This window comes from Phacochoerus africanus, chromosome 7, assembly GCF_016906955.1.
Source record: "Phacochoerus africanus isolate WHEZ1 chromosome 7, ROS_Pafr_v1, whole genome shotgun sequence".
Lineage (NCBI taxonomy): Eukaryota > Metazoa > Chordata > Mammalia > Artiodactyla > Suidae > Phacochoerus > Phacochoerus africanus.
Genome location: NC_062550.1, coordinates 10,562,591 through 10,589,209, shown reverse-complemented (window position 1 = coordinate 10,589,209; position 26,619 = coordinate 10,562,591). Strand labels below are relative to the sequence as shown.

General features: G+C 55.8%; 2 protein-coding genes across 2 annotated transcripts in view; both read right to left on the bottom strand.

Annotated features, from left to right (window-relative positions):
- Nucleotides 1-17,576, bottom strand: part of IL2RB (interleukin 2 receptor subunit beta) — a 38,011-nt gene extending 20,435 nt beyond the window's left edge. The window contains exon 1 of the mRNA XM_047786355.1: nucleotides 17,372-17,576. The gene's annotated coding sequence lies outside the window, so the exon portion shown is untranslated. The remainder of the gene's footprint in view (nucleotides 1-17,371) is intronic.
- Nucleotides 17,577-18,964: 1,388 nt separating this feature from the next.
- On the bottom strand, nucleotides 18,965-25,944 carry C1QTNF6 (C1q and TNF related 6). The gene is made up of 3 exons (XM_047786352.1): nucleotides 25,791-25,944; nucleotides 22,871-23,129; nucleotides 18,965-21,588 (listed from the first exon to the last, which is right to left on the bottom strand). Exons 2-3 carry the CDS (start codon nucleotides 23,121-23,123, stop codon nucleotides 21,041-21,043), a joined length of 801 nt encoding a protein of 266 aa, XP_047642308.1. The 5' UTR covers nucleotides 23,124-23,129; nucleotides 25,791-25,944; the 3' UTR covers nucleotides 18,965-21,040.
- Nucleotides 25,945-26,619: the final 675 nt, after the last annotated feature.

Sequence of the window (26,619 nt, the reverse complement as noted above, 5' to 3'; positions counted from 1 at the left end):
TTTATACCACATGCGTGTACTTCCTGCCCCCCAAACACATGAATTCGGTTAAAACTTTTTAAAAAACACAGATAAGGAAAAAAAAAATCCCTCCCCAGGTGAAGGCAGAAATCACGGACCCAGCTTGTAATGGTTTCGTCCCTGGGGATGGTCTTGACCTGGCCCGTGTGGTCCGCCCGAGGCGCCTCACCCTCTATCCCTCTGCCCTGTTTCATTCACACTGCAAACATTTCCTGAGCATCCAGGAGGCCGCAGCAGCCAGGCCAGGCACGGAGGAGCCTGAGGCATCTGACACCAACCCTGCCTTTCTGAGCATCATGCAGGCAGGCAGAGGTAGGACCAGGAGAGGCAGCTCTAACCAGCCATGTGCCCTGGGCATGGGGGTGCAGCAAAGGTAGCGATGAGGGAGGCAGCCCCCAGACTCAGCAGCCCCTAACTCAGGCCCCAGGGGCTCGGCTTTTGTGGGAAGACTCAGGCCGGGATGCCTCAGGTGGAAGGGGGCGTGGCTATGCAGAGCAGGTGGGGGGGCACCCCAACAAGGCATGGGCTGTCCCTCCCCCACCTAAAACCTCACAGCTGTAGACCTTGCAGTGGGGAGGGGTGCAACGGGGTGTGAGAGAGAGCCTGGAAATGTACCCCCTTACCCCATTATGACCCTCCCTCCTGGGCATCAGCTAGACTCCATCGGCCAGTCTCCCTGAAGTTAGGTGTGGCCACGTGACTGAGTCTGCCCAGTGGAATGGATCTAGTTTACTTCCAGGCCTCAAAACCCCTGGGAGTTCTCGCTGTGGCTCAGCAGTAATGAACCCAACAAGTGTCCCTGAGGCCTCGGGTTCTATCCCTGGCCTCGCTCAATGAGTTAAGGATCCAGAGTTGCTGTGGCTGTGGCGTAGGCCGGCAGCTGCAGCTCCAGCTCCGATTTGACCCCCCAGCCTGAGAATTTCCATGTGCCAAGGATTTGGCCCTAAAGAGCAAAAAAAAAAAGAAAAAGAAAGAAAGAAAAACACACCAAAAAAACCCTCACCTTTGATCCTCCTCAGCGTCCTTCCCTCCCTCCTTGTCCCTGCCCCCTGCACGAACCCCACGGGAAGGATGTGAAGCCCTGGGTGGCGGGGGAGTCACCTGAAGGGCAGGCCTTCACCCTCACTCCCCAGACAATCCACACTGGGTGGTCGCAGGAGCAAGAAATACTTCTGAGTTGGGCTTCTGAGATTTGAAAGTTCTGTCTCAGCACTCAACAGGCTTTATCCTCAATCAGATAAGTGTCCCCAGGTACCTAAGCTGATGGTTAAAGTGGTGGGGGGGTGGGGGGGTACGGGGGGGAGTACAGGGTGGGGAGATGGGAAGGACAGGCCAGGGACAGACCCTGGGGCTTGGGTGGGGAGCAGGCTGGCAAAGGCAGGCAGCCAAGCACATGATTCAGCCCGCACCCCCGTCGCAGCTGCAAAACACCCCGCCCCCCACCCCCTGCCCGCCGGGTCCACCGCAGCCCCCTCACCGCAGGGCCTCTCCGTTCCCACTCCTGACCCCTCCAGTCTGTTCCCACTCAGCAGCCAGATCTTTCCCAAACTCGAATCAGGTCATTTCTCTGCACCGCCCGCTGTGAAACCTTCCAGTAGTTCCCAGTGCACTCAGAATAAAACCCAGACTCTTAATCTTGGCCTTGAAGACTCGCTCGAACTGACCCTGTGCTCATCTCTAAACTTGCTTTCAGCGTGGGCATTCCTGCTGTTCAAGGAGCATGTCAGCCGCCTGCCCCTCCCCACCCCCCACTGAACTCCCTTCGTTCACACGGATACCCACAGAGACTGCCCCCCTGCTCTCCACGGAGCTGGCATCTTCCTTCCCATTTTACAGGCAAGCAAACTGAGCCACAGTGGTGATCTATGCAGCAGCCACAGCAATGCCAGATCCTTAACCTACTGTGCTGGGCTGGGGAACCGAACCTGGATCCCAGAGCTCCAGAGACACCACAGATCTCACTGCACCACAGCAGGAACCCCACCTGCCCATCACGGGGCTGCTGCTTCTGCAGGGCTCAAGCCAGGCGGACAGACCCCTGTTCGCCCTCAGCCCTGGCATCTACCAAATGCCCCTCCCCCTCCTTTGCACCCCACCTCCTGGGAGATGTCAAGATTCCGGCACCGTCCTCTCCCCAGGGACCCTCTGTCTGACACCACACTGCAGGCCCTGCCCAGGCCCATTCTGGGACCCTGTCATCACTTTGACTTAGGCCAAGCCAGCCCCCAAGCTGCCACCTCCCCACTATTGCTGCCATCCCTCCCCATCTATGACGGTGTCCCAGTTAGGATTGAATCCAGCGGCGTGAATCAAAGAGAATCGAAGAGGATAAGAGGGCCCTAAAGTAAGACAGGCGTTTATTTCTCTCTCACATAAAAGCAGGACAGAAGCAGGCCACCCAGGGCTTCTTCTGGGGTCAGGGGGAGGGGCTTTATGATGTCACCAGGATCCTGAACTAAATTGTCCTGCCGCAGGGGCATACCTCAGTGCCTTTCTCCTACCTCATGGACCAAGAGAGCAGTTCAAGCTCCATCCATCACATGTGCATTCTTGCAGCTGGAAGAGGGAGGAAGGAGCAAAGAAACAAATCCTCTGCTTATGAAGGACCCTTCCGCAGAGTTGCCCTGGGCACTTCTAACTTATATCCCATTGGCTATAACTGAGTCACATGACCAACCTAGCCCCAAAGGAAGGTGGGAAATATGCCCAGCTATAACTAGAGGGCTCACAGGCTGGGGAAAACAGGTTTGCAGGGACCCGTCACTTTCCCTGCTGTGACTGACCTCTGCCATCATAAAGACCTCCAGTATCTCTGGGCCACCCGCCACCCCAGTCCCCTTCCAGCCTTGCTCAGACCTGATGGCTTAGATGCTCATCCAGTAGACAACCCCACTCCCACTCTCAAGTCCTTGCACCCCACCCCTCCCAGGGGTCAAAAGTCAGCAGGTGGCTGAGTCCTCAGCTGGAGAAAATCCTACGGCTACAGAGCCTGGCTTCACCGGTAATCAGATAGCATCCTAGCCCCTGGCCAGGAGGCTGTGCATGGATGATTTTTCATCCAACCCTCAGCCTGGTCCTCCCCCCGACTGGTGGGTTGGGGGTGTGTGTGTGTGGCGGGGGTGGGGGGGGGTTCACACCAAATGGAGAGCAAAAGGTAGGACAGGACCTCGGTGATAAGGGCAGGACACGAAGGAGAAAGAACAGTCTGGTGGCTGACGGCCCCATGGCTCTCCTCCCAGCCCCTCCGCAGACAACCCCTCTTCACTGGGGCACGCCACCCGCCAGTCCCCGAGCCAGAATGCGGCCATCCTCTGTGGCTCCTTCCTCTCTCTCAGTCCCCACTTCCAAGCTACCATCCTCCCTACCTCTGCCTTGCCAGAGTCCCCTCCTTGCCAGCCTCCCAGGCTCCAGACCTGAACACCCATGTGCGTCGGCCCCGGCCACTCCAACCCCAGCGCCCTGAGCCGTCCGCATAGAAAGTCATTCCCTGTTCTGGTTCTGTGGCTGTCCTGCTTTGCTGGGGCCTGAAGCGGTTTCCAGGACCTAGACTTTCAGGGCTAAAACTGGGACAGAGTTGGCCACCCTGTTCCCACCCCACTCTTCCAGACTAACTCCACTTCCCGATGTAAAACCAGCCCTTCCATGGAGTTCCCATCGTGGCTCAGTGGATAATGGGCACAACTGGTATCCATGAGGACACGGGTTCAATCCCTGGCCTCGCTCAGTGGGCTAAGGATCTGGCCTTGCCGTGAGCTGTGGTGTAGGTCTCAGACGTGGCTTGGATCCTGCATGGCTGTGGCTGTGGCATAGGCTGGCAGCTGCAGCTCCGATTTGACCCCTAGCCTGGGAACCTCCATGTGTCACAGGTGCAGCCCTAAAAGCAAAAAAACAAACAAACAAAATACCCCAAAACCAAGCACACAAAACCAAGATGCAAGGAAGGAAGGAAAAAGAGGAAAAGAAAAAGAACCAAAGTTTCCAAATCTCTAATACCCTCAAGGATCCAGAAACTACGCGTTCGAAACAACACAGGGGATACGAATTTGAAGTTCCAGAAAGTCTGCCAGCACATCAGTCACGAGGCTGGGTCATCTTGCTGGCATTCCCCAAAGTGGGACCACCTCTCAGGAAGCAGGGTGACAATGACATCTACCAGCATCTTCAGCACATGGCCCAGAAGCACGGCATCTCAAACTCATCCCAAGAAGTCCACGCAGCAACCAGCCTGGGGGCAGCCTAAGCTCGCCGCCCCAGGACTGCCTGTGTGTCGATTTGGAAACATCCACCACAGGGTGGCCGTGACAAAAAGGAAGGGACAGGAGCTCTCGTTGTGACGCATCGGAAACAAATCCGACTAGAAACCATGAGGTTGTGAGTTCAATCCCTGGCCTTACTCAGTGGGTTAAGGATCTGGCGTTGCTGTGGCTGTGGTGTAGGCTGGCAGCTGTAGCTCCAATTGGACCCCTAGCCTGGGAAGCTTCATATGCCACGGGTGTGGTCCTAAAAAGCAAAAAAAAAAAAAGGAAAGAGACAGCTCTGGAAGGATTGAGATATGCAGGGAAAGGAAGAAAAGCCAAGTTCAGAACAAACCGTGCAGTGGGCCAGCCCTAGTTAGCAAGGAAGGGGTATCTGTGAGTGTGTGAGTGTGAGAGGGCATGTGCCGGGGTGTGGGTGCAAGTTCTTGAGTGTGTGTGTGAGTGAGGATAAGCCTACACGCGTGCGTGTGTGCCTGGGGAAAGGTGCGTGTGAGGGGGCAGGGGTGAGTAGCAGTGCGTGTGAAGGGTGAGAAAAGGAGCCTGTCTGTGTGTGAGGATGTATGCACCTGCTATGCATGTGCGAAAAAGCGTGTGCAAGTGAATGTGTGCTGAGTACGTGAGCACCTGTCCCCTGGCTGGTACAGGCATCGAGTCGTTCTAGAAGGAAACCCTAGGGATTGGCAGCAGGGTTCTCCTTCAAGGAGGCGAGCAGGGGAGAGCCAGGGAGCCGAAGAGGAGGAGGAGGAACTTTCCTGAGTAACTTTGTTACCTTTGGAACTTTGTTTCACAGGAACGGAATACCTACTTAAGAAAATACATAAAATCAGAACCAAAATTAAAATGTACGTTAAAAAAACATGGGGCTCTTGATGGGGGATGGAGCATCCCTCGGGGCCCAAACACCAAGCCTCCTGATGACTTCCAGCCTCTCCCGAGGAACCTGAAAAACGTCCTGGACTCACCAGGGCCAGGGGTCACCTCCCCGTGCCGATGGCACCCAGCAAGGAAGGCGTTTCACCCACCATCGCACTGACCCCTAACCCCTGTCTCCTGACTGCCAGGCCAGAGTCCTCCTCCGGGGACAGCCAGGAGAGTTCCAAAGCCCTTTTGACAGCACGTGCAACGCTTTCCCCCTTTCCCGTGAGAAACAGGTAGAAGAAGGATCTTTTCACTTGTTCTTATGCTTAAGTAGGTTTCACCAAGATCTATGATCTTTCTCAGAAGGCAGTCTAGGTGTTGCAGCGAGGAAAGAGGACGTGTGATGTCTGCAAAGTGTCTGTGAGAAGTTCCTCTCTATCTAGAAGTTATGCTAGCTAGCTATTTTTTTTTTCTTAGTGTTTTTATTAAGGAATCGGAACAGATTTAAAGGTCCCTTCAGCACAGCCTACAGTGTCTTCTTAGAGGAAAGCAGTAAATGGGGTCAGAAATTCACCCCAGCGCTGGAACGATGCCCCCAGCTAAGCTTGGCTCCAGAGATTGGGACCCTGAACCCCTCCGAGCAGTGAGGATGCTCGCTTCAGGCCGTGGGCAGGTGCAAGGTGGGCCCCATCTGGGCGGCACTTGGTCCAGCATCAGCAACAGAGACTGTGAGATCTCCCCCTGGCCCCTGACACCTGGCATCCTGGCATGCCGGTCTCATGGCCACCTCCAGAATCTAAATAAGGTGGGGCGGAGAGAAGAGAGGAAACCAGGGTTTTGGCAGATCCCGAAACAGCCACAATGAGGACGCAGAAAAGACCGCGAGCCTCCTTCAGAACGAAGGGGCCCCCTGAGCCCAAAGAAGGGGCATTCTGGGCAAGGGCAAAGCCTGGGAAGGTGCCGGGCCAGCACCAAGGATTCACGGAGAAGGGCCCTCGGGGAAGCATGGTGATCTGGGGCCCTGTCATTAGCCTCTTGGCTCCTGCACCTGCAGCTCAAAGCCTTTCCCACTTGGTGATCCCACGAAGGTTCTGCCAAGTTTAAAACAGGCTGCTCTTGACATCCTTTCTCCTGATTCAAGTTGGCAGGTCCCCTCGAGGGCCACCCCAGTTGCCCTGTACAGACACCAGGAACCACGCGGCGTTTCTGGACAATCAGCAATTCACAAAAATATCCCCAACCTTGACCCCCCCCCCTCCCAGCATCAAGGACTCTGGGGGTGAGGGAGGCAGCCTTCTCTCTCCCTCAGGTGGGTTTGGGCAGGGGACCCCGCCGCAGGCAAGGACCACAGCGAACGAGCGCTCCATCCACACAGGAGATGGCAGAAGGGCATGTTGGCTCAATACTGCCAGAAAATTCTGAATTTTCAAGAAAGGCAGAAAACTGAGGTTTTGTTTTGCTTTGTTTTGAAATGTGAATGTCTCTCACTTGCAATAGAGGTCATGGACGAACTTCAACCCCCAGCAAAACTCCACCACCAAGCCACAGAAAGAACACGCTGATGGCCGTGAGGTGTGAGGAAAGGGACTTTCGGAGGGAGGGGTGGGGCTGTGGGCTGACAAGGACCCTCTGTCCAGGATGTTTATTCTCAAGCCCTGGCCGGATATTTATTTTACACCGCGGTCACATGGCAGCTTTGCAAACCTTTCCTGTGTTTGTGGTGTTTACCTCTTGAAGAGCCCCGCGTCCCAAGCAACAAGCCCAAGCTTTACCTTCCCAGCCTCCCTTTGCAGCAGGGGCAGTGAGCACGTGACCAGGCTCACCCAATCAGGAGCCTCTGCTGCAGACCCGGGGATGGGAGCCAGGGATGCAGGTTAGGAGGCAAGAGAACTTCAGGAGGCTGGTGAGGGGGCATCAGAGCATCACATCTTGGATGCTGTACCCCTCCAAGCCTGATGTGCAAGTCCTGCCAGAGATGCCGGAATCAAACGCTTTTCTAATCAAAGTGGCCAAGCTGGGCTCTGCGGTTTGCACCTGAGATTCTTGGGCGACACAGGTGCCTTGGCCAGGCAGGGAGGCATAGTCACTTAGCACAAAGATTTTCTTTTTTCTTTTTTCTTTTTTTTTTTTTTTGGCCACGCTCATGGCATAGGGAAGCTCCCGAGCCAGGGATCAAACCTGCGGCACTACAGTGGCAATGCCAGAAGACTAACCTGCTGCACCACAAGACATCTCCTTACTGCCAAAGCACAGAGATTAAGACTTGACATTGGCTTTTATTGCTGGTCCTCCTCCCCACCCTACCCCACCCATCAGCCAGGGCTGACCAGCCTGGGTGAAGGTGAGGTGGGGATAGGGGAACAGGGCAGCTAGAGAAGTGTGCCTGCCCATGCTTTGAAGCTGGGGCCCTTGGAATAGGGTCCGCATTACAAGGCAGGCCCCAAGGCCAGGCATGATCTCAGGGGGCACCACGGGGTCTAAGACAAAACCCTCCCGTTGCCACGTGTTCTTGCAGGGCGGCTGACTCTAAAGAGGCCGTCACGGCTGGATGTCTTCCCGGCTGGGTCTACGGTCGAAGGCCTCATGTTCAAGGCCTTGGGAGGCCCAGGTGCCCCCCAGTTGGCTGGCTGACCTTGGATCTGTCTCTCTCTGACTGGTTTCCACTTTGGGTGCTGGCTAATAAAGAGACGGGCCGCCGGAGCGTTCAGAACGAGCAGAGGCCCCCATGCTTGGTAGGTGGCTGGTTTCGCTTTCAAAGTGAGTTAGACGCGCGGCCCCGCTGTGCGTCCTCCCACTGCCTCGAGTCGCAAACCCACCCTGGCGGCTCTGAACCAGGTCAGCACAGGCTCTGTTTACCAAATCCTCCTTCCCCGAGCGGGGGTGGGAGGGCGCCTGAACCCCCTCATCCTCACCTGGAGCAGAGTGTCTACCACGTGCTGGGCAGGGGCCCAGGCATGGGCGACGGGGACAAGGAGCCTCACGCGCGGGCTGACCCCCCACCCCCCACCCCCGGCCCGCCCCGTGCACCTCCTCACACTCTGCCCGGTAGTCAAACCACCACCACCCCCGCCCAACACCCGGCCAGGCCTGAGAACACACATATCTTTCTTTCCTTTCCGTCCTGCCACTCCTCCCAGGCCAGGGGCTCCTCCCAGGGGACACAAACGCTGCCTGGGAGTCTAGAGACCTGGGTGGGAGTCCCAGCAGTGCCCCCAGCTCCCCAGTCACACGTCTTTCCCTGCGGTAATCACTATTCTGGGGCTACAGACCACAGGAACAGGCTGTGGCTTGCTTGAGCCCACCAGAAATAGAAGGCTCTGGAGTGGTTCACAGGTTCTAGAGACAGCTGAAGACCCAGACTTTGGGGGAGCAGATTCCAGCTCAGCTGCAGGGGCTTGCCCACAAAGATGCCTTCGAGGCGCCCACCTCCAGCTCTTTCCCAGCCTCGGTCCACCAGAAATCTAAGACTGTCATGGGCTGCAATGGGGTCAACTGTCCACCCCTTGGCTGGAAAGGACAGCCATGGCCCGGGGACATTGATTGACAGCGTGTCCAACACCTCATCTAATGTAGAAGGGTCATCTCCAAAGAGAAACAGGTGCCGCTTCCAGAAACAGGAAGGCAGAGGATCCCGAACAAGCAAGAACCAGAGGTGCCAGGCCTCCCCTCTTTGGGCCCAGCTTCCCAGCCTCTCAGCCCTACAAGGATCAGATCAGATGATCCTGAAAGTTCTTCCAGGAAAGGCGTCCTCTGAATGGGGGAATCGAAAATGGGCAGCTTACTTCCCTGGCAGGAGGGGGAAGACCAGGGGATGGGGCAGGGGGACTGGGGGTTGACGTGAGAGAGACACTTCCCAGCCTCCAGGAGGGGTTCCTAACATATGGAGGCTTTGCATGCCCCCCCGCCCGCCCAAGACCCCCATTTAGGAGACAACCAGGCAGGGTCAGGGCTGCCACCTGAGCAGCGAGGAGAGGAGCTCCCCTCCACACCCACCCCCCCATAGGGCTTAAACCAGTGACCTTGATCTCATGGGCCCCAGGGAGCTCATGAGCCAACCTGAAAGCAGCAGCGGATAAAGGGCCCCAGGCTGCGTCACCCTCCCTGGGGCAAGGCCGGAGGAACGCTGTGACTAGCTCATTCCCCAGGGCCTGGAGCTGCTCTCTGGGAAATGACCTAACCTGGAGCTTGGGTGGCACCCAGCTGTACCGCCAGGAGGCCCTTGCCCGCTCCTGGTAACCAAGAGGATTTGTGCACCTGCTTTTCACAGGTCGCCACATGGGACCCCTGGAAACAACCCTGGGGGTAGAAGACAAAGACCATGGGATGGGGGTACTCGGGGAGGGAGGGGCAGCTCTCAAAGGCACAGCTGAGTCAGCCCAGCCAGCGTCCTGACACGGATTCTCTCTACACCCCCTGTCCCCAGACTCTTCATCCCCCATCCTCCAACCTCCACCTCTTCAGAAGCACCTAGGAACCCAAGCTCTCACCCGTGCCCAAGCCAGAGCTCAGGGACCAATGAGGCCTGGCCAGTGCACCAGGGCCCAGAGGCGGGGGGAGTGGGGCCAGGTGGGGGCCAAGGGACACTTCCATCAGGAGGATGTGGCCGAAGGCTTGAGGTCTGCGGTTCCAGACCAGAAATGCTGCTGGCCCTCTGGCTGAAGTCACCTGCGCCTTTCCCGCAGGAAGCCGGGGGCGGCAGGGGCGAAGGAGGCCAAGGAAGCTGCACAGTGTGTGGTTTAGGCTGCAAAGCTCACACCAGAGCAGCCCGGACAGTCGAGCGTGTGGGCCTGGTGAGCCGCCTGTGCCTCCAGGCCCTCTTCCTGTCTCTCTTCTCAGCTCTCTCCTAAAACCATCTTCTACCTGCCCACAACCTCTGTCCCTCCTCAGCACCCAGAGCACAGAGCGCTGAAAAGTTGCAGAACAGGCCACCTCAGAGGGCAGAGGCTATAGCATCTCCAAGGCTCTGGAAAGCAGAGCACCAAGAAGGTGCCCTGCAAGAGGGGGAGAAAGTTCTAGAAGCCTTCCCTGAGCAGTGCCAGGTAACAGGGCTGACAACACTTCCTCCCTCTTTACTATGCTCCAGGCCCTGTTCCTAGTTTACAGGGATTAATTCCCAAATATGCCAAGTGTAATGGTGCTTGTCAGAGGCGCAGGATCTCAGGCTCTGCCCCAGACTGAGTCAGCATCTGCAGGTCATTCCCATTCGAGAAGCATCACCCTAACTCATTTAATCCTGACAAGAATGCTTTCAGGTAGGTACCCTCACAATCCTCTCTTACAGAGGAAGACACTCAGGCACCGAGACATTAAGTATCATGCCCAAGACCACGCGGGTGGTAAGTGCCAAGGCTGGGACTTGAACCCAGGCCCCCTGGCTTCAGAGGACATACTCCTAACTGCCAGGCTGCCACTGCCTTTGGAAGGAGAGAGCCATGGGAATTCCAGGCCCTGCTGGCCATTTGATACCTACCCTGTTTGTGCTGCTCTGGCCTTTCAGAACCCATTACAGCCTTCTTACCATTTCTCTGGCCCCCACGTCTCCAGGGAGAGTAGGAATCATGCTTTTCCCAGGAATAGAAGGTAAAAACACCGACCAGTCCACCTGGAGCATTTGTCAAGCATCTGTATGATTCCAGCTCTGAGTTGGGGGTCATGGCAGCTACAAAAGATACTCGAGATTCCAGCCTGATGGAATCCAGGGGTCCAGGGCCTAGATGAGGAGATGGGAGAGGAGAAACCCACACGGGTGTGGATATAACGGTAACTGGACCTGTTCAGACACCCCCCTGCACGGCTGCCTCTTCAGGGCAGGCCCCATGGAGGAGGCAGCTTTGAGCCAGGCCTTGAAGGCTAAAATGTCTAACAAAGGTCAGAGACTGGCCTGAGCTCCAGGGCAGAGGGGGCAGTAGACACAGGTCTGCGTGGCTGAAGCTGATGTCTGGAGCTCTAAACTTCCCCCCATCCAACCCTCATCTGATGCCCAGCTCCCCTCGAGCATCTCACCCAGAGTGCCCAGGCTCGCTTGAATGCCCCCTGTGACGAGGAGATCATTCCTTCCCATAGGAGGAAGCCCAGGCCATCTCTGTCATGCAAGCCAGCACACCTGTGTACAGGTGGCCCGCCTCGAAGCACACATGAGCCAGGTAAAAACAGCCAGTCTTGCTGCTACTTGGGGAGCGAGAGATGCCTCAGACGGATCCCTACGCCCTTGGGCCCTTGAAGTCCTGGCTCTTTGGAGATGCGGCCATTCATCAAGTGTATACCTGCAGGGCACCCGCACAGCTGGGGCTCCCTTCTCGGAGCAGCTGCTGGGGGTACCCTCCACAGGGGACGGGAGACGCTGGATGGCACTGGCAACTGCGCTCCACCCTGCCTGGAGGAGCCCCAAAGCTGACCGGTCCAAGCCCACAGCAACGAGGCCCCTCTCGATGGCGGTCTTTCCTGGAGGCACTGAGCATGCGCATGTAATAAACACAGGCTGAATGTCCCGGATGGGGGGTGAGATTGACACGCACTCCATGCAAAAGCAACTACCTGAGCTCTCTCAACCATGACCCCCCACGTAGAGATGCAGACACCCAGGACTCCCTCCTAATCAGGATCTGAGCCCAGGTTGGGGACTCAGAGTTGAGCTCTGAGCACCACACACAGGATTCCTTCCCCTCTTCCCCTCACTGCCCACCTCTCCTCACCTGCCTCAGGACTTTGCGCACAAAGGGCGCTCAATAATTGCTTTAAGAATACTTGCGTTTGTGCTTAAAACTTTCCCTTAAAGAAATAAAAGTAGCATGCATTTTGGTTAAAAAAACCAACAAACAAAAAAAAACTTGCGTTAGAACAAAGGCATGGTGACATGTGGACCCATAAATTGCCACCAGAGGGCGATGCCTGCCTCTACACCAGGCTTGTTCTGCAGGAGGGAAGTGATGTGAAAGCAAGGAGAGTGGCCAGGAGTGGACAGTAGCCGCTTCCTCCCTGGGGGCTCAGGCGCCCAGGACACAAGACCGGGGAGCAAGCAGGGCCCCTCAATTCCAGAAAGGCAGCATGGGGGAGGCCAAGGAAGGAGAAAGCTAAGTCCAGTGACCTGCAAGGGGTCTTGGAGGCTCTCAGGTCTATCCTCTCTCTGTACAGATGATGAGTCTGGGCCCAGAGAGGGACAGCTATCAGCCCTAGGTCACACAGCAGGGCAGAGGTATGAACCCTGGCCTCCAGCCTCCCAGATCACTTCATCCCACTTAACCAGCAGATTCAGAGCAGGGAAATTAACCCAGGTGGTTCCTCTTCTTGCCCCAGTTGACGCAGATCGGAAACGGGTTCCTGAGACAGCTTCGGCCCCCAGCCCTCTGCTCGTCCTGCACATCTTCCCTTAGTCCTGGGGATGGGGAACACCCCCATCTCCAACCCCAACTACCCCTGAATGCCAAGGACTCACAGTCCTGCACCTCCTCTGCCTTGCATCTCCTTTGTCCTGCTTGTCCAGCCATCACTCTGCCTCCCAAGTGCCAATGCCACACCTTGGCCCCAACCACTTAAAATGAAAATCAGATATCCCGCCACCGCTGCTTAAAACCTCCCTAAGCCTTCCCGCTGCACTTATGATGCAACCTCACCTCCTGGCCCTGAAAAACCCAGCCCTGCTGCCCCTACCCCTGGCTGCCTGTCAGCTCCTAGAAGGCTCAGAGCTCTTTCCTGCTTTGGCTCTCACCCAGGCTCCCACAGAGATCCCGCTGAGGCCTTCCCTGGCCAGTCCCACCCCATCTGAAGCAGACATGGGTCTATTTGGTCCCAGCACCTGCCCTTCTTCTCAAAGCACTCATTCTCATTTGTAATTGGCTGAGCATTGAAGGACTTGCTTGGGGTCTATCCTCCAGCCTGGACTGTATCTATTCAAGGTCACAAGGCAAGTCCATGGAGTCTCATGGCTTCCCTGGCACCTAAAGCCATGTGTGGCTCAGGGTAGGTGCTCAGGCTGTACTTGTTGAAAGAATGGATAGAGTGACGATGGATGGAGAGGCGGAGAGAAGTATGGACGAAGGGATGAAGGGATGGATGGATGGAGAGGAGGATGGAGGAGTGGAAGGAAGGATGGATGGATAGAAGAATAGAAAGAAGGAAGGTCTTGGCCTTGAGAGGAGAAGGAGTCTATTCATCTCTTCAGTAATCCAGCAGGGATTCACTGAGTACCTGCTGGCAACACTGTGGGAATTACACGACATGTGGGACTTAAAATCTGTCCACCTCAAAGAAACTTCTCTTGGTATGGGGTAGGACAAATATGCAAATAATTATCATTGAGGAAGCATGTCAGTACAAAGACCATTGGGTTGAATTTTCAAGGCATTCTTATAGCAAATGATAAGAGTAAATATATGTGATTTGATTCTAAACATTTTTAAGGCTTTATCTAAATAAATAAAGACAGAAGAAATTTTTCAGACCATAGAGGCAACTTTGTCCCTAGAAAATAATGTGGTCATAATGAGTATAGAAGACATAGAGTAGGCCCAGTTCAAATAAAACACATGCAGAGGGAGGAAAATAAAAAAATTGAAAAAAAAAAAAAAACAGATCCTAGGTTGGCTGGGGCAACCCCACATATACTCTTAAACTCTCCAAATTCTAGGACTTATATTCATCCAGTCAACAGATTTTTATTGAACACCTACTATATGGCAAGCTTTGTTTTCAGTACGTGTACAGTTACTGCGTAGAACTTACGGTCTGGTGGGAGTTGGGGGGGCAGAGATAGTAAATTCAACAGCTAAGTAAACTCCATAGGATGTGAGAAGACAAACCCCATGGGAAAAGGAAGAAGCAGGATACTCGGGGTCAGGTGTACAGGTTTAAACAAGGCAGTCAGAGGAGATGGCAGGAGAAAGTGATATGAACATCGGAAAGGGAGTTCCCCTTGTGGCTCAGAGGTAATGAACCTGACTCGTATGCATAAGGATGCAGGTTTGATCCCTGGCCTCGGTCAGTGGATTAAGGATTTGGGCTTGTGATGAGCTGTGGTATAGGTCACAGATGAGGATTGGATTCTGCATGGTTGTGACTGGGGCATAGGCTGGCAGCTGCAGCTCCAATTTGACCCCGAGCCTGAGAACTTCCAGATGCTGCAAGTGCAGCCCTAAAAAGCTAAAAAAAAAAAGAAAGAAAAAAAAAGAAAAAAGAAAAACTGAAAGGAGGGATAAAAAATATATAAAACATCTCCTAAATTTACATAGCAATTGATAGCTCCCTGAAATGTGCCCATGATCTCCAGCCTGTGACTTTGCCCATGCCAGCCTATAAGTTCCATATAAGATGAGATGGACTTGCTCCTAAAAAGTATTTATGCGATTTGTAGATTGGATTGTACAGAATGGAATGCTATGTGCAACCTTCTTCTTGACCTTCCTCCCAGCAAACTCCTACTCATCCTTCAAGACCCAAACACATATGGGCAAAACTGGTTGCTCTCTCCTTTGGGCTACCCACCCTTATAGAATCCCTGCACCTTATACAAGCTTCTTTTCTGGGCCCCAATGCACCATATTTCCCTAGTTTTCCTGTAGGTCTGGGCCTTTCCCAGAACTAGGAGCCCTGAAGGGGATCTGGCCTGTTTCAGGTATTTTTAGACCCCTAGAGCCTCCTGGAGATACTTGGTTAATGTGAGAGAATTGAAATGACCTATTGTCCCTTGGTGCTCCCGCTCAGGTAAGGACATTTCTGGGGACCTGGGGTACATTAATTGAGGTCCTTTTAGAATTCAACTCCTGTTACTTAACATTGAAAAAAAAATCATGTTAGGGAGTTTCCTGGTGGCTCAGCAAGTTAAAGATCTGGCATTGTCACTGATGTGGCATGGGTTCCACCCCTGGCCTGGGAATTTCTGTGCGCCACAGGCGTGGCCAAAAAAAATGATGTTGAGAATGAAGGCAAAGAGCTTGAGCCCCGCACAAGTCTTGGGGAGAAAGAAATCAGGGCAGCCCCAGGACCTTGGCACCACTGTGCCTGGGCTCCAGGGTCAGTTCCAGCTATGGCTCTGCTTCCCAAGTCCCAGCTGGGGTTGCGGGTCCCTTGCAGCCATCAACTACCCTGGCAGGGTAAAGAAGAAAGCTGGGTCCTGAGTGGGATAAGGGGCTGGGGAGGGGTCCCAGGGAAAGAGGTCCCTGAGCCTGGGTACACACCCAAAGTACCTCCGTCATGCCCCACCCCCGCAAGCCTGGCCTTACCCTTCATCAAGTGTGAGAGGTCCGGGGACTCCAGACCAGTTTTTTGGGGTTTGTGGGGTTTTTATGGTCACACCCACTGCACGTGGAAGAGGATCAAATCCCTGCCACAGCAGCAACCGAAGCTGCTGCTGTGAGGCCAGATCCTTAACAGGCTGCCCCACCAGAGAACTCCCAGTCCATTCTGAAGCTGACTCCAGACCAAAGCTGTTGCATTAAGTGTGCTGAGAGGAAATGACAGACCAGGGTCCTGAGTGATGGCTGCTGAGGTGCTGAATTAACCCATCCCAGAGCTGCCCCACCCTGGGACTTAAGGTTATTTTTCCTTTTTGATGTTTTATGTTCAAGATGTGTTCCTTGGATCCCAAAGTATCCCAACGAATACAGAAAGGATATATAACAAAAAGCAGAAAGAGGAAAGGAGTTTTTTCCAGGTACTTAATTTTCAAAGCAAGATGGAAAGAACCCCAAGAGCTTTCGGGGAAGGCATCTTGAGGAGACACATGGTCCCCTCCCCTCCAACATCCAAGATGCCCCAGGGGCGGCAGGCAGAGGGGAAGCCAGGAGCGTGCCAGTGTTGGGGTTCCTGGTGAAAATGGATCCTGGTCCTTCCTGCCCAGGTGAGCCTGGTAGGTGGGGGGTGGGGGGCACACAGGGAAGACCCCCAGCAGGTCTGGGTCCTCGGAGACTCAGAAAGGCCTTTCCTCTCTCCCGGAGCAGAACCCCGGGGAGGTGGCTGAAACCTCGGGGAGGAAATGGCCAGACGGTACATGCAGGCTGATGGGGCTGGGTTCAGACAGCCCTCTGAGGGATACAGAATTTGTGAGATAAGCACATGTGCAGAGAGGACCTGGGCGTCCCAAGACGGATGAGGAGCCAGGCTGCTCCTCAGGAATGGGCGTGGTCAGCAGGGATGTGGGCGGAACCAGGAGCCCGAGCACAGGGGATATTAACACACTCAGCAGATGTCCTGGGACCCTTCCTGCTCGGGGGACGGGGCGCTCAGATGCAGCACCCCCTCCGGGAAACGTGGTAGGAGAGGAACCTCCCCGCTAGCCCACATGGCATTTCTTCACCTTCAGCAGAATGGACGTTAAGGTTAGGCATGGAGAAATAACGTGCTCTTTCAAGTACAGTTCTAGTTCAAGTACATCTGCCTATGAGGCATCAGTTCCTCCCCTGTAATGGTAAAGAGCTGTCAGCTAGATGAAGCTCAGTCGTGGACATCCCCCAACACACTCCCTGCTCCTGCCCTGCTGAGGGTTCCCCGGTTTCCTTCTTGGGCCCGTACCCTAATGACTATTTCCTTCCACCCACGCCACCATCTCCAGGTGACCTCACACCTCATCCGGAGCCTGGGCTGTCAACCGAGCCTGGTTCCTGGCCACCCCAGCCTCCGGTCCTCCTGGATTTGCAGACCAGCGGCTTCCAGCCCCGCCGGCAAAGCTCCGTGCACTCTTGACTCATGTCATATGGAAATCCCTCCTTCCTTTCTGGCTACCGCAGCTGCCCGCTGGCCCCAGCTCTCCCTGGCTTGGCCCCACCCATAATGTTCTTGACATCTGTTTCTGGTTGTGTTGGGTTTCTGCCTGGGTTTCTCCCTTCCTCCAGAAGTACACGTGGCAGCATGTGGCTACTGGGACAGGCCTGCGAGCTGGCAGGATGGGAGGGGGGAGCGGAGTTGCTGATTTTATCCCCGGGCTCAGGACTCCTCCTGGTTCTGGCTTCAGCTTCGCACTCCTGCCCTCTCCCTACCGCCCAGGAGGTCATTCATCTTCCACTCTTCAAGGACTCGCATGCCAGCCACTGCTAGTGCCCCAAACACCCTCACATTCATCCTCACTGGGGACTGAGATTGCCCCTCGGGGTGGGGAGGTGGCTACAGGGGCATAGGCAGGATTATGCATCGCAGATCTCAGGGGTAGGGGTGGGGGGGGGGTGGCATGGGGTCCCTACAGACCTGACAGTGAGCTGGGAGCCTCCAGTCTTCCAGGGCCTTTGCCCAACCCCCTACCAAGACCTTACCTGTTGGGAGAGTCTCCATAACCAGGATCGAGTGGCTTTCCCCCATCCACAATATGCCACCAAGTCAGGAACTGGGATCTCATGGGATCAACGGGCCTGGACCACCAGAGGCAGCCTCTGAACCACGAATGGAAGAAGTGTTTGCTGCGGGTCTGATGAGACCATGGAGGGGCTGCGGGCCTTGGAACTCTAAAGTAACGCGGCTTGGAAGTGCCTGGAGCCTCTGGCCTCAGCTAACAAAGGACAAATTTCAATCTTCCTGCCGGTGCTTGGCAAGGAGTGTCGGATGCCTTTCTGCCTCAGTAATCTGCAAACCTATGAGCAAAGCCTCCCGCCTGGCACTGGGTATAACCTTTACCACCAGAGTGCAAACGGGGGTGCTGGTTAGGCCAGTGATGCTTCAACAGAGCCTGCGCCAAAATCATGCGGTGGGATCACTCCCCTGTGTATCTGCTGACCTGTTAGGGCTTCTCGGGTGCCCTAAGGCGTAGGGTGTGGTGGGAAACATTTTCAGGGGCCAGGTGGGCTCTAAGGAAAATAAGACTTGTGTCTCTTTCTGCCTGGGTGGCCACAGGCTCAGGTGAATCCTGGAGCAGTTACGGTCGGGGTTTTACAGTGGGCTCTTCCCCGTGGTACCCCGTGTGTGTGATGGAACACAGCAACTGGCAGGGCGGGCACACCCCATCAGGCTGGTCAGGGGAGCTGACACGGATTACTTTAAATATCATTATGTGAGTAGCTATCAGGCCGGCTTAGAAAGTCAGATCTTGCTAAGACTCCGATGCTGGGGTGCAGGGCATTTTCCTCCAGAAACTAGCCAGTGGTTCTCTGGTAACCATCACACACAAAACACAAGGCCGAAGCCCCAGGTAAGGGGTACCCTTTTTGGGCAAGTCCAAGTGTCTCACGAGAACATAAAGTCCACGGGTGTTTTCCACGGGGATGGGATGGCCCCCCACTGCGGTCTCTGAGCCTATTGGGGTAGCCAGCACACAGTAGGTGCTCAAGAGTTGTAGTCCTTGGAGTTCCCGTTGTGGCTCTGTGGGTTAAGGACCTGACTTTGTCTCCATGAGGATGCGGGTTCGAGCCCTGACCTTGCCCAATGGGTTGAGGATCCAGCGTTGCCATTAGCTGTGGTGTAAGTCACAGCTGCAGCTCAGTTTCAACCCCTGGCCCAGAAACTTCCATACACCAAGGATGCAGCCAAAAAAAAAAAAAAAAAAAAAGAAGAAGAAGAAAAAGAGTTGTCCAAAGGATGAATGCAGCACTCACCAGGCCAGCTCTCTTTTTATGGCCACCCCACGAGATAGGTGATTGTCATTCCCATTTTATAGACAAGGAAACTGAGGCTCAGAGATGTGGGGACCTTCCTGAGGCCACAGCCAGGGCACTGCACAGCAGACTCTGAGCTGGTCCCACTGTCACCAGGGAGCGACTGAGGGGGCTGGTTTCTTTGTGGGTGGGGAGCATGTGGAATGGGGCCCTGGGCTGCCTCGGTCTCTCTGGAGGCTTGAACTTGGGCCCCAGAAGAACAGGACCGGCTGCCCTCTCAAGGTGGGCAGAGGAAACAGAGAAGAAAGAATCAGCCTGAACTGCCAAGAAGACACGCAGCTTTTAATCACGCTGGATAAGCCGGGCAGGGGCCAGGTCGGGCTGGGGAGGTGGTCATTTAGCACCAGCCTTCCTAGGGCTGGGTGGGGCCCTGCTGCCGTCACACAGCCACACAGCCAGGGGTCCCTTGGCCAGGAGTAAGCACCAGAAACCACCCCAGGGCCACCTCTGCCCCTGAGGCTGCATAAGCACCAATGGGCGGAGGCCGCCCTTCTGGGGAGAGGTTCAGGCTGCCTAGGGTCTGGGGAGAGGAAAGCTGTCCCACCCTGGGAGAGGGGAAGGGACAGAAGTCGCGATGTCCCTCGCTTGGCCTCAGCCTCTCCCAGTGCCTCCCTTGGCATCGTGGCTCAGAGGAGGGTCCCCCCACCAGACATGGAACATTGCCTGCTTTGGTTCCCCAGACCTGCTGAGGGGTCCAAAGCCTAATACCTTCCATTCTGGCTCATTGCAGCAGCGGTTGTAATGACAGCAACTGGCCAGAGGGGTCTCCACTGGGCAGGAGCTGCCCACCAGGGCCTCAGCACCTTAATAGAGCCTGGGGGTCAGGGGGCACCGGGCTGGAGAGGCCAAGGCGGGGTCAGACACCTGGGGAAAGACATCAGTGTCTGATAGTGGCCGGCGGGAGCCACGGAAAACTGAGGCCCAGGCACCTTTGGCAAAGCAGGCTGAGCATGGCCCTGACAGCGGCCTGGGCGTGGGGCATGGGGTAGGGGGATGCACTGAGGAGGGTGGGAGTCCTCGCAGGCTACCATCCGCCCCCCATGTGGGGAGCTAAGGGCCTCGACTCCCTTCCCCGGGGGACCCCTTATCCCCAAATGCCCCCAAGCTCCGGGGCCTTATCCTCACAGCACTTTCCCCCTGACCAAGGCCCCTCTGGGTTTGCTGTAATGATGGGCACTGGGCAGAAAAGAGAGAAACAGGCAGAGGACACCCCCCAGCTCAGGTACCTTATCCCACCAACCTTGGGGAGGGGCGGGTAATGAGGGGCTACAGAGTCTGAACGCCCAGGACACAGATTTATGTGATGAGAGCCCCATGCGTTTCTCTAGGTCTGTTTTCAGAATCCTCTGGGTCTCCCTGCCCTGGCTGGACTAGGCGCTCGCCCAGAGTAAGGCCTCTGTCTGGTTCACCTCAGCCTCCCTAGCGCTTGGTGCAGAGTGAGTGCTCAGTGAGTGTTTGATGAATGAGTACATGAACTGCGGCTACACAAGTGGGGATGCAGACAAGAGTGAGAGAGAAGGGAGAAGGGGCAAGAGCCAGAGGAGAGCGTGTCCTAAAAGGATGAGAGAATTGAAGGATGTTGGGAAGATTCTAGAATGAGTGGAAGACTCCAGGATGATCAGAAAGTACTGGAATATTGCTAAAGTGATAGAACCGGGTTCCTCAAGTAAGGTCCATAGACCAACAGCACCAGCATCACCCAGGAGTGTATTAGAAATGCAGAATCCTGGAGTTCCTGTGGTGGCTCAGCAGTTAACGAATCTGACTAGCATCCATGAGGACACAGGTTCGATCCCTGGCCTTGCTCAGTGGGTCAAGGATCTGGTGTTGCCTTGATCTGTGGTATAGATTGCAGATGTGGCTCAGATCCTGTGTTGCTGTGGCTGTGGCTGTGGTGTATGTAGGCCGGCAGCTACAGCTCTCACTCGAGCCCTAGCCTGGGAACCTCCATATGCCGCAGGTGTGGCCCTGAAAAGCAAAAAATAAAAATAAAGAAATGCAGAATCCTGGGCCCACTCCACACATGCTGAATCTGAATCTGCATTTTAGCACAATCCCTGGGTGATTCGTAGGCACGTTCAAGTTTGAGAAGGGCTGGCCTAAAAGTCCGGGAAAATTCTAGAAGATTTAGATTAGGGAGGTTTCTTGAAATATGTCCAAGAGAGGAGAGAGGCAGAAACAGAGAGCCTGGGAGGGATGACGGAGGAAAGGAAAGCGAAGGAAGTCTGCCCAGAATGCCAGGTCCCAGGGCCCACTTTACAGACAGGCAAACTGAGGCCCCGCAGGGGACAGACCTGCCCATGGCCATCGCACATCGGAGCTGCGCCCCCGGAAGCACTAATCATCCTCGGGCTTGATGAGGTGGCCACTGAAGGTGATGTAGGTATCAATGTCATCGCTGTAGACAGCATTCTCACGCTCGCGTTTGAAGAGCCGCGCCCAGACGCGGTCCCCCGGGGCCAGGGCCAACATCACGCTCTGGCTCTGCATGATGCTGCGGTCGCTGGGCTGCGCGTACAGGATGACGGCCGCCTTGTCGTTGTGCACGACATGCACGTAGGTCTCCTTGAAGTTCCAGCTGTGCACGTTGAGGCTGAAGAAGTAGAGGCCACGCAGGGGGGCGACGAAGTGGCCGGCAGCCAGGTCGAAGTGCCCATCCGGGTTCACGAAGACCGTGTCGAAGAGCAGCGGCTGGAAACCCTCGCTACTGTGCAGGGCCGTCTTGCGGCCCACGGAGAAGGCCGAGAAGCGCATCTGGCACGGGCTGCCAGGGCTGCCCGCCTGCCCCTTGGCACCTTTGGTGCCCTGGGGGCCGCGTTCCCCCCGGGGTCCCTCCCTGCCCAGCTTCCCGGGTGTGCCCAGCAGGCCTCGGTCCCCTTTGTCACCTGCGGGGGCAAGAATGAAAGAGTCAGGGCGGGTGCCCAGGTCTGCCCCGAGGGGGCTCCGAAGTGTGTTTGCCGAAGGCTCTGCCACTGCCCAGAGAAGGCAGGCCAGAGGAACCAGCCCTTACTGAGCACCTGCTGCATGCCAGCCATCACCACCTGGAATGCCCTTCTAAGGGAGACACCATGTCCACCTCCACTCACAGACAGGCAAAGGGACCCACTCGGGGTCCCACAGCTCAGGGGCAGGGGAGGCAGGACTCCAGCTGTGGTCTGTCTCCAAGTAAAATGGGTGTATGGGGGGCACAAGCCTTTGAACCCAGGGGGACTCTAGAGGGACGTGGGCATGGCAAGATGCACCTGGTGTTTCTGACCCAGAGAACGAGTCACCTGGGCAGAAGCATCAGGATTCAGAAGCCAGAGAGCCCTGACAACTACGCGAGCTCACAAGGTGGTCGTGAGCAATGACGGAGGTTAAGGACGTCAAGGGCCTGGCCCCGGGACCAGCCGTCAACAGCCACCAGCAGCAGCAGTAGCTTCCTTCAGGTCTGGTTTTAGAGGACAGGGAGCCAGCTCTCACCTGGACAGCCCTAGTGGCCCCCACAGCTCTCCCTGTTTCCACCCTGCCCTCTACGCTTCATGAGAAACTAGAGGGATTCCTTTGAAACTTAAGCTGGGTCAGGTCCCTCCTCTGTTCAAACCCTCCCCTATTCCTCATCTCATCAGGGGAGAAGCCCAAGTCTGATCTGGCCCCTGCTTTGTCTCCAAACTCGGCTCCTCCCGTGGTCTGCCATTCCTTAAAAACACCAGGTCCACTCCTACCCCAGGGCCTTTGCACCTGCTGTTCGCTCTGCCTAGACTGCTCTTCCCCTGATATCCATGTGGCTCCCCCCACACCTTCTCAGCGAAACCTACACCGACCGCTCTACTTAACATGCAACATGCCCTGCCCCACCCTGCATGCCCAATGCCCCCTTACCCTGCCCCACCTTGCCACCTCATAGCATTTATATGTTTACTCTTCATTATCTGCCTCCCTCACTAGAACAGAAGCTCCGCAGTGGTGGCCTCTAAGTCTGGTTTGTACACACTCCATCCCAGAATTCAGAAGGGTCCTGGCACACAGTAGGTCCTCTGTAAGTGTGGGAGAGTGTCTGGGACAGTTTCCTGTCCTGGTCTCTCCTGCTCCTTCCACCTCCCCTCCCGCAGGCCCAGGAAGAGAGGCCCACACCCACCCCATCCGGGACCCGGCCCAGCCCGGCCTGAGCCCCGTGTGGGTCCTCACCCTTTAGGATGGTGATATTAACGTAGGGCCTGACCTCAGGCAGCACATAGGGCAGGGCAGACGGAGAGGCCGAGGATACCTCGGGGGCATCAGCAAGGACCAGGGGGTCCTGGGGGTCACAGCATCGTCGACAGTGCCTGGAGGACCTGGAGGCCACGGCTTCCCCAGACGTGGGCTCCTCAGTGGGGATTCCAGATGTGGAGACAGGGAACAGGAGCACTGCCCAGAGAAGGCCCAGGGCAGCTCTCCCCATGGTGACCTGGAGCAGGGAAGGAGGGACAAAAATATACTTAACTTACCATCTGCGGACGTGCAGCAAGGACCCGCCGCCTGCAGCAAGTACGTTCCTGCCAGGGCTCAAGAAGGGGGCCTGAATGCCCCCATTTAACAGATGAGAACACTGAGGAACATCTATACTCTGCTGCTGCGTGGCCTGGACCCCACTGCCACCTGCAGCAAGTGCGTTCCTATTCTAACTCAGGATCAAGCACGAGTGCTCCCACTTAACAGGTGAGAAGACTGAGGCATCTCATTCAAAAGGAACAGGGAAATCCAGGGGTTTGTGACAAAGCTAGCGAGTCCTCAAGGTCACGAAGAGACTTGCAGTAGTGCAGGGCCTGGAGGCTGAGGCTCCTGGAACCCGGGCCCACAAAGGTGGACCCCCTCTGAAAATGACGGTCCCAGGAGGCCTTTGCTGGGGTGGCTGAGTAAGGTGCCTGGCTGCCCATGTGTCTTGGCCATCGAGACAATGAAATGCTTTTCCCATTTCCTTCTGGCTTGTTTTCTTGCCATGGACTCCACCGTCATTGCAGTGCAAAGCTGAAGAGGGCACCCCTTGGGACAGACGTATTAGAAAGGAAGATAAAAGAAGTCCCTGCAGGAATGCAACACCGAAGGGGCATAGCTGATGTCAGCCCACCTCCTCGCTCAGCATCTTTGCACAGTCAACAACCTGAACAACTCAACCTCACACAAGATGCCCGGCAGGGAAGGGGCAGGAGAGAATTCATTGGAAGATGCTTGTGTCAATCATCATAGACCTGCCAATCAGCTGCCGAAGTGGTCAATTGAAACTAAGGGGCAGGACCCAGGAGGTCTGGAAAATCCAAAAGGTGCGGGAAAGTCCAAGGGTTTGTGAGGATCCGTCTTTGGCCCTGGCGAAGAAGGGATTCAGAGTTCCAGGAGGGGGACAGGAAGTAGCCTGGACAGCAGCAACTGGAGGCGGGCCGGGGCTGGGTGGGCAGGAAGCGGGGCAGAGAGTCTTTGAGGTGGTGGCAGTCTTTGAGGGCTGGCACCTAGTTATCGCAGGATCAGAAACTCAGCTTTTGAAACCAGACTGGTTTTTACACTTCTGGCATTTTTCTTTGTTTATTTCCTTTCTGTTCTCCTTTAACATTTAGTACAATTCAAAAATATTTTTTTGTGGTTAATATGTGTAGAGAAGGTAAAATGAAGATTTTTTTTTTAAATGCCATTCTATCCTAACCTGAGCACCGTAGTAAGAGCTGGGTTTTAAAGGGGCAGGAGCCCTCCCACCAACACCGCCCTCCCCCCTCCCTGGGGCTGGGAAGTGGCAAGATGGGCAGGGGTGGGTGGGTAGGGAGTCTCCGGAGCCACCACCCCTCTCCTGGAGGTGACACTTCCCAAGCTCCCCTCTGCCCCTGCCTCTGCTACCCCACCCCCATCTGGCTTCCTGATTCTGCTCCACAAGCCAGGTCCAATCCTGCCGGGGATGATCCCGTTATCTTATTTGTAAATTACACATCCCAATGGTTTGTGCGATGCTTTGTTTGTTTGTTTGTTTTAGCACCCATGGCCGAGCATGTGGAGCTTCCCAGACCAGGGGTCGAATCAGAGCTGTAGCCACTAGCCTACACCACAGCCACAGGAACACCAGATCCGAGACTCATCTGTGACCTACACCCCAGCTCACGGCCATGCCAGATCCTTAACCCGCGGAGCAAGACCAGGGATTGAACCTGGGTCCTCAAGGATACGTGTCAGATTCATTTCCGCTGAGCCATGATGGGAAGTCCCCAAACGGTTTTGAGAAGCGCAAAATCCCCTCTTTTTTTTTTTTTTTTCTGGCCATAGACATGAACTCATAGGAAAAGGTAAGCCTTGAGAGTCAGATCTGAGATCCCCAGAAGAGTTTACAAGCTGTGTGACCTAGGGCTAGTGGCTTAACCTCTCTGAGCTTCCTGCTCCATGACATTTACAAGAAGGAAACAACCTTCTCTCCCAACCAGGTTGTTTGGGAGGATTTAACTGCGGGGAAAGTGCCTGGTTTGTAAAAGAATCTTAGTAAAAAGTCAGTTCCTTTATCCACTGCCCACCATGACCTCTTCCCAGGGACATGGGACAGGAAGAGGGGAATTTCTCCCACAGGACTGGCAGGGTTTGGGGACATTTTTGTTGGCCCAGCCAGCTGGGGACTCAAAAGATCTGTGACACAGAACTGTGACCTGGGGTGGGGGAAGGGGGAGAGGCAGGAAGCAGGAAGCAAAGTAGCCTTTAACAAAAGTAGCAATAACCACAATCACAGTCATTGATCGGCTCCGGTCCAGTCCGGGGTCCCGGGATGCTGGCAGGCTGGGATCAAGTGTGATGGGACCATGCCAAGGTGGCGGGGCGGGGGGAGGATTTGGGGGTCTCCCTCTTTGCAGTCTTGCTGAGCTGAGTGGGTGCATGTCCAGGCTGCGGTGGGCACAAGCCGGGTACTGCGGAGGGCAGCCCTGTCTCTGGTCACAGGAGGGAATGGGGTGGGGAGAGCCTAGCAGGGGCTGGCAGGGGTCAGAGAGAGAAAGCAGTGCCGCTAGGATGTGTGTCCAGGAAGAGAGGAGAAAGGAGAGGAATTCCAGGCTCTGACCCCAACCCCCTCGGCCCTGCTGGAGGAAGCGCAGGCCCTCCCATCACTCACCCAGTGTCCTGCAGCCTTGAACTGCAGCTCATGGACCGCGGGCCTCTGGGCGGCCTCTGGTTCCTTGGTCCATGTCTGCGGTAATAACTTGTTGCTGGCGCAGACCCCCAGGGCCGGCCGGCTGGCTGGCTGGCTGGCCGAGGAGGGAGGGAGGCAGAGCGGAGGGAGGGAGGGCGGGCGGGCGGAGGGAGCGGGCTGAGCTGGCTTTTCCCACCTCCCTCCTCCCTGCTCCCTCCCCTCCAGCCTCTGGGTTCTGCAGAGATAAAGGGAGCCCTGGATTTCCTTTGCTTAACCCTGCGGCAGTCCAAGAGGCTCTTGTTGAATTCAGAGACCCAGTGAGGTCCCAGCAGGAGGGGGTGTGAGGCCCCCCCGCTGTGCGGAGCTGGGAAATCCGAGGAAATTGAGATGGGGTAGAGCAGGAGCCCCAAAATTTGCTCAGGAAGGAGGGGCAGTGCTGGAAACCCAATGCTGGATGCTGCGGGGCTCCGGCCTTAGCTGAAGAGCTCATCAGTTCTGAGTCACCGAGGCAGGAGGCCCCGCGGAGAGGGCACGGGCACCAACCCAGTGGCCTCAGCTTCGAATCCTGGCACTGGCCCCACGGGCCAGTCCCTGCCCTGCCCCCAGCCCCTAGGCGTCTGTAAAACTCCACTCCCAGCCCCATCCACGCCAGTCTCCAGGGAGGGAATGCTGAATACATGTTCACTGAGTATGGGTGTCACCTCCTCGGGTATCTGGGGAGAGTGGCAGCCAGGTCAATCCCCCTACCCCCTATGCACACAAAAGTCCTCCTCCTCTGCCTGGAATGTTGCCATGATTGTCCATCTTCCTG

Excerpts from the sequence above, each read along its gene's own strand:
- C1QTNF6 (XM_047786352.1), bottom strand. The coding sequence starts at position 23,123 with ATGGGGAGAGCTGCCCTGGGCCTTCTCTGGGCAGTGCTCCTGTTCCCT. Across the intron at positions 21,589-22,870 it reads TAATATCACCATCCTAAAGG|GTGACAAAGGGGACCGAGGC; the intron begins GTGAGGACCCAC and ends TTGCCCCCGCAG.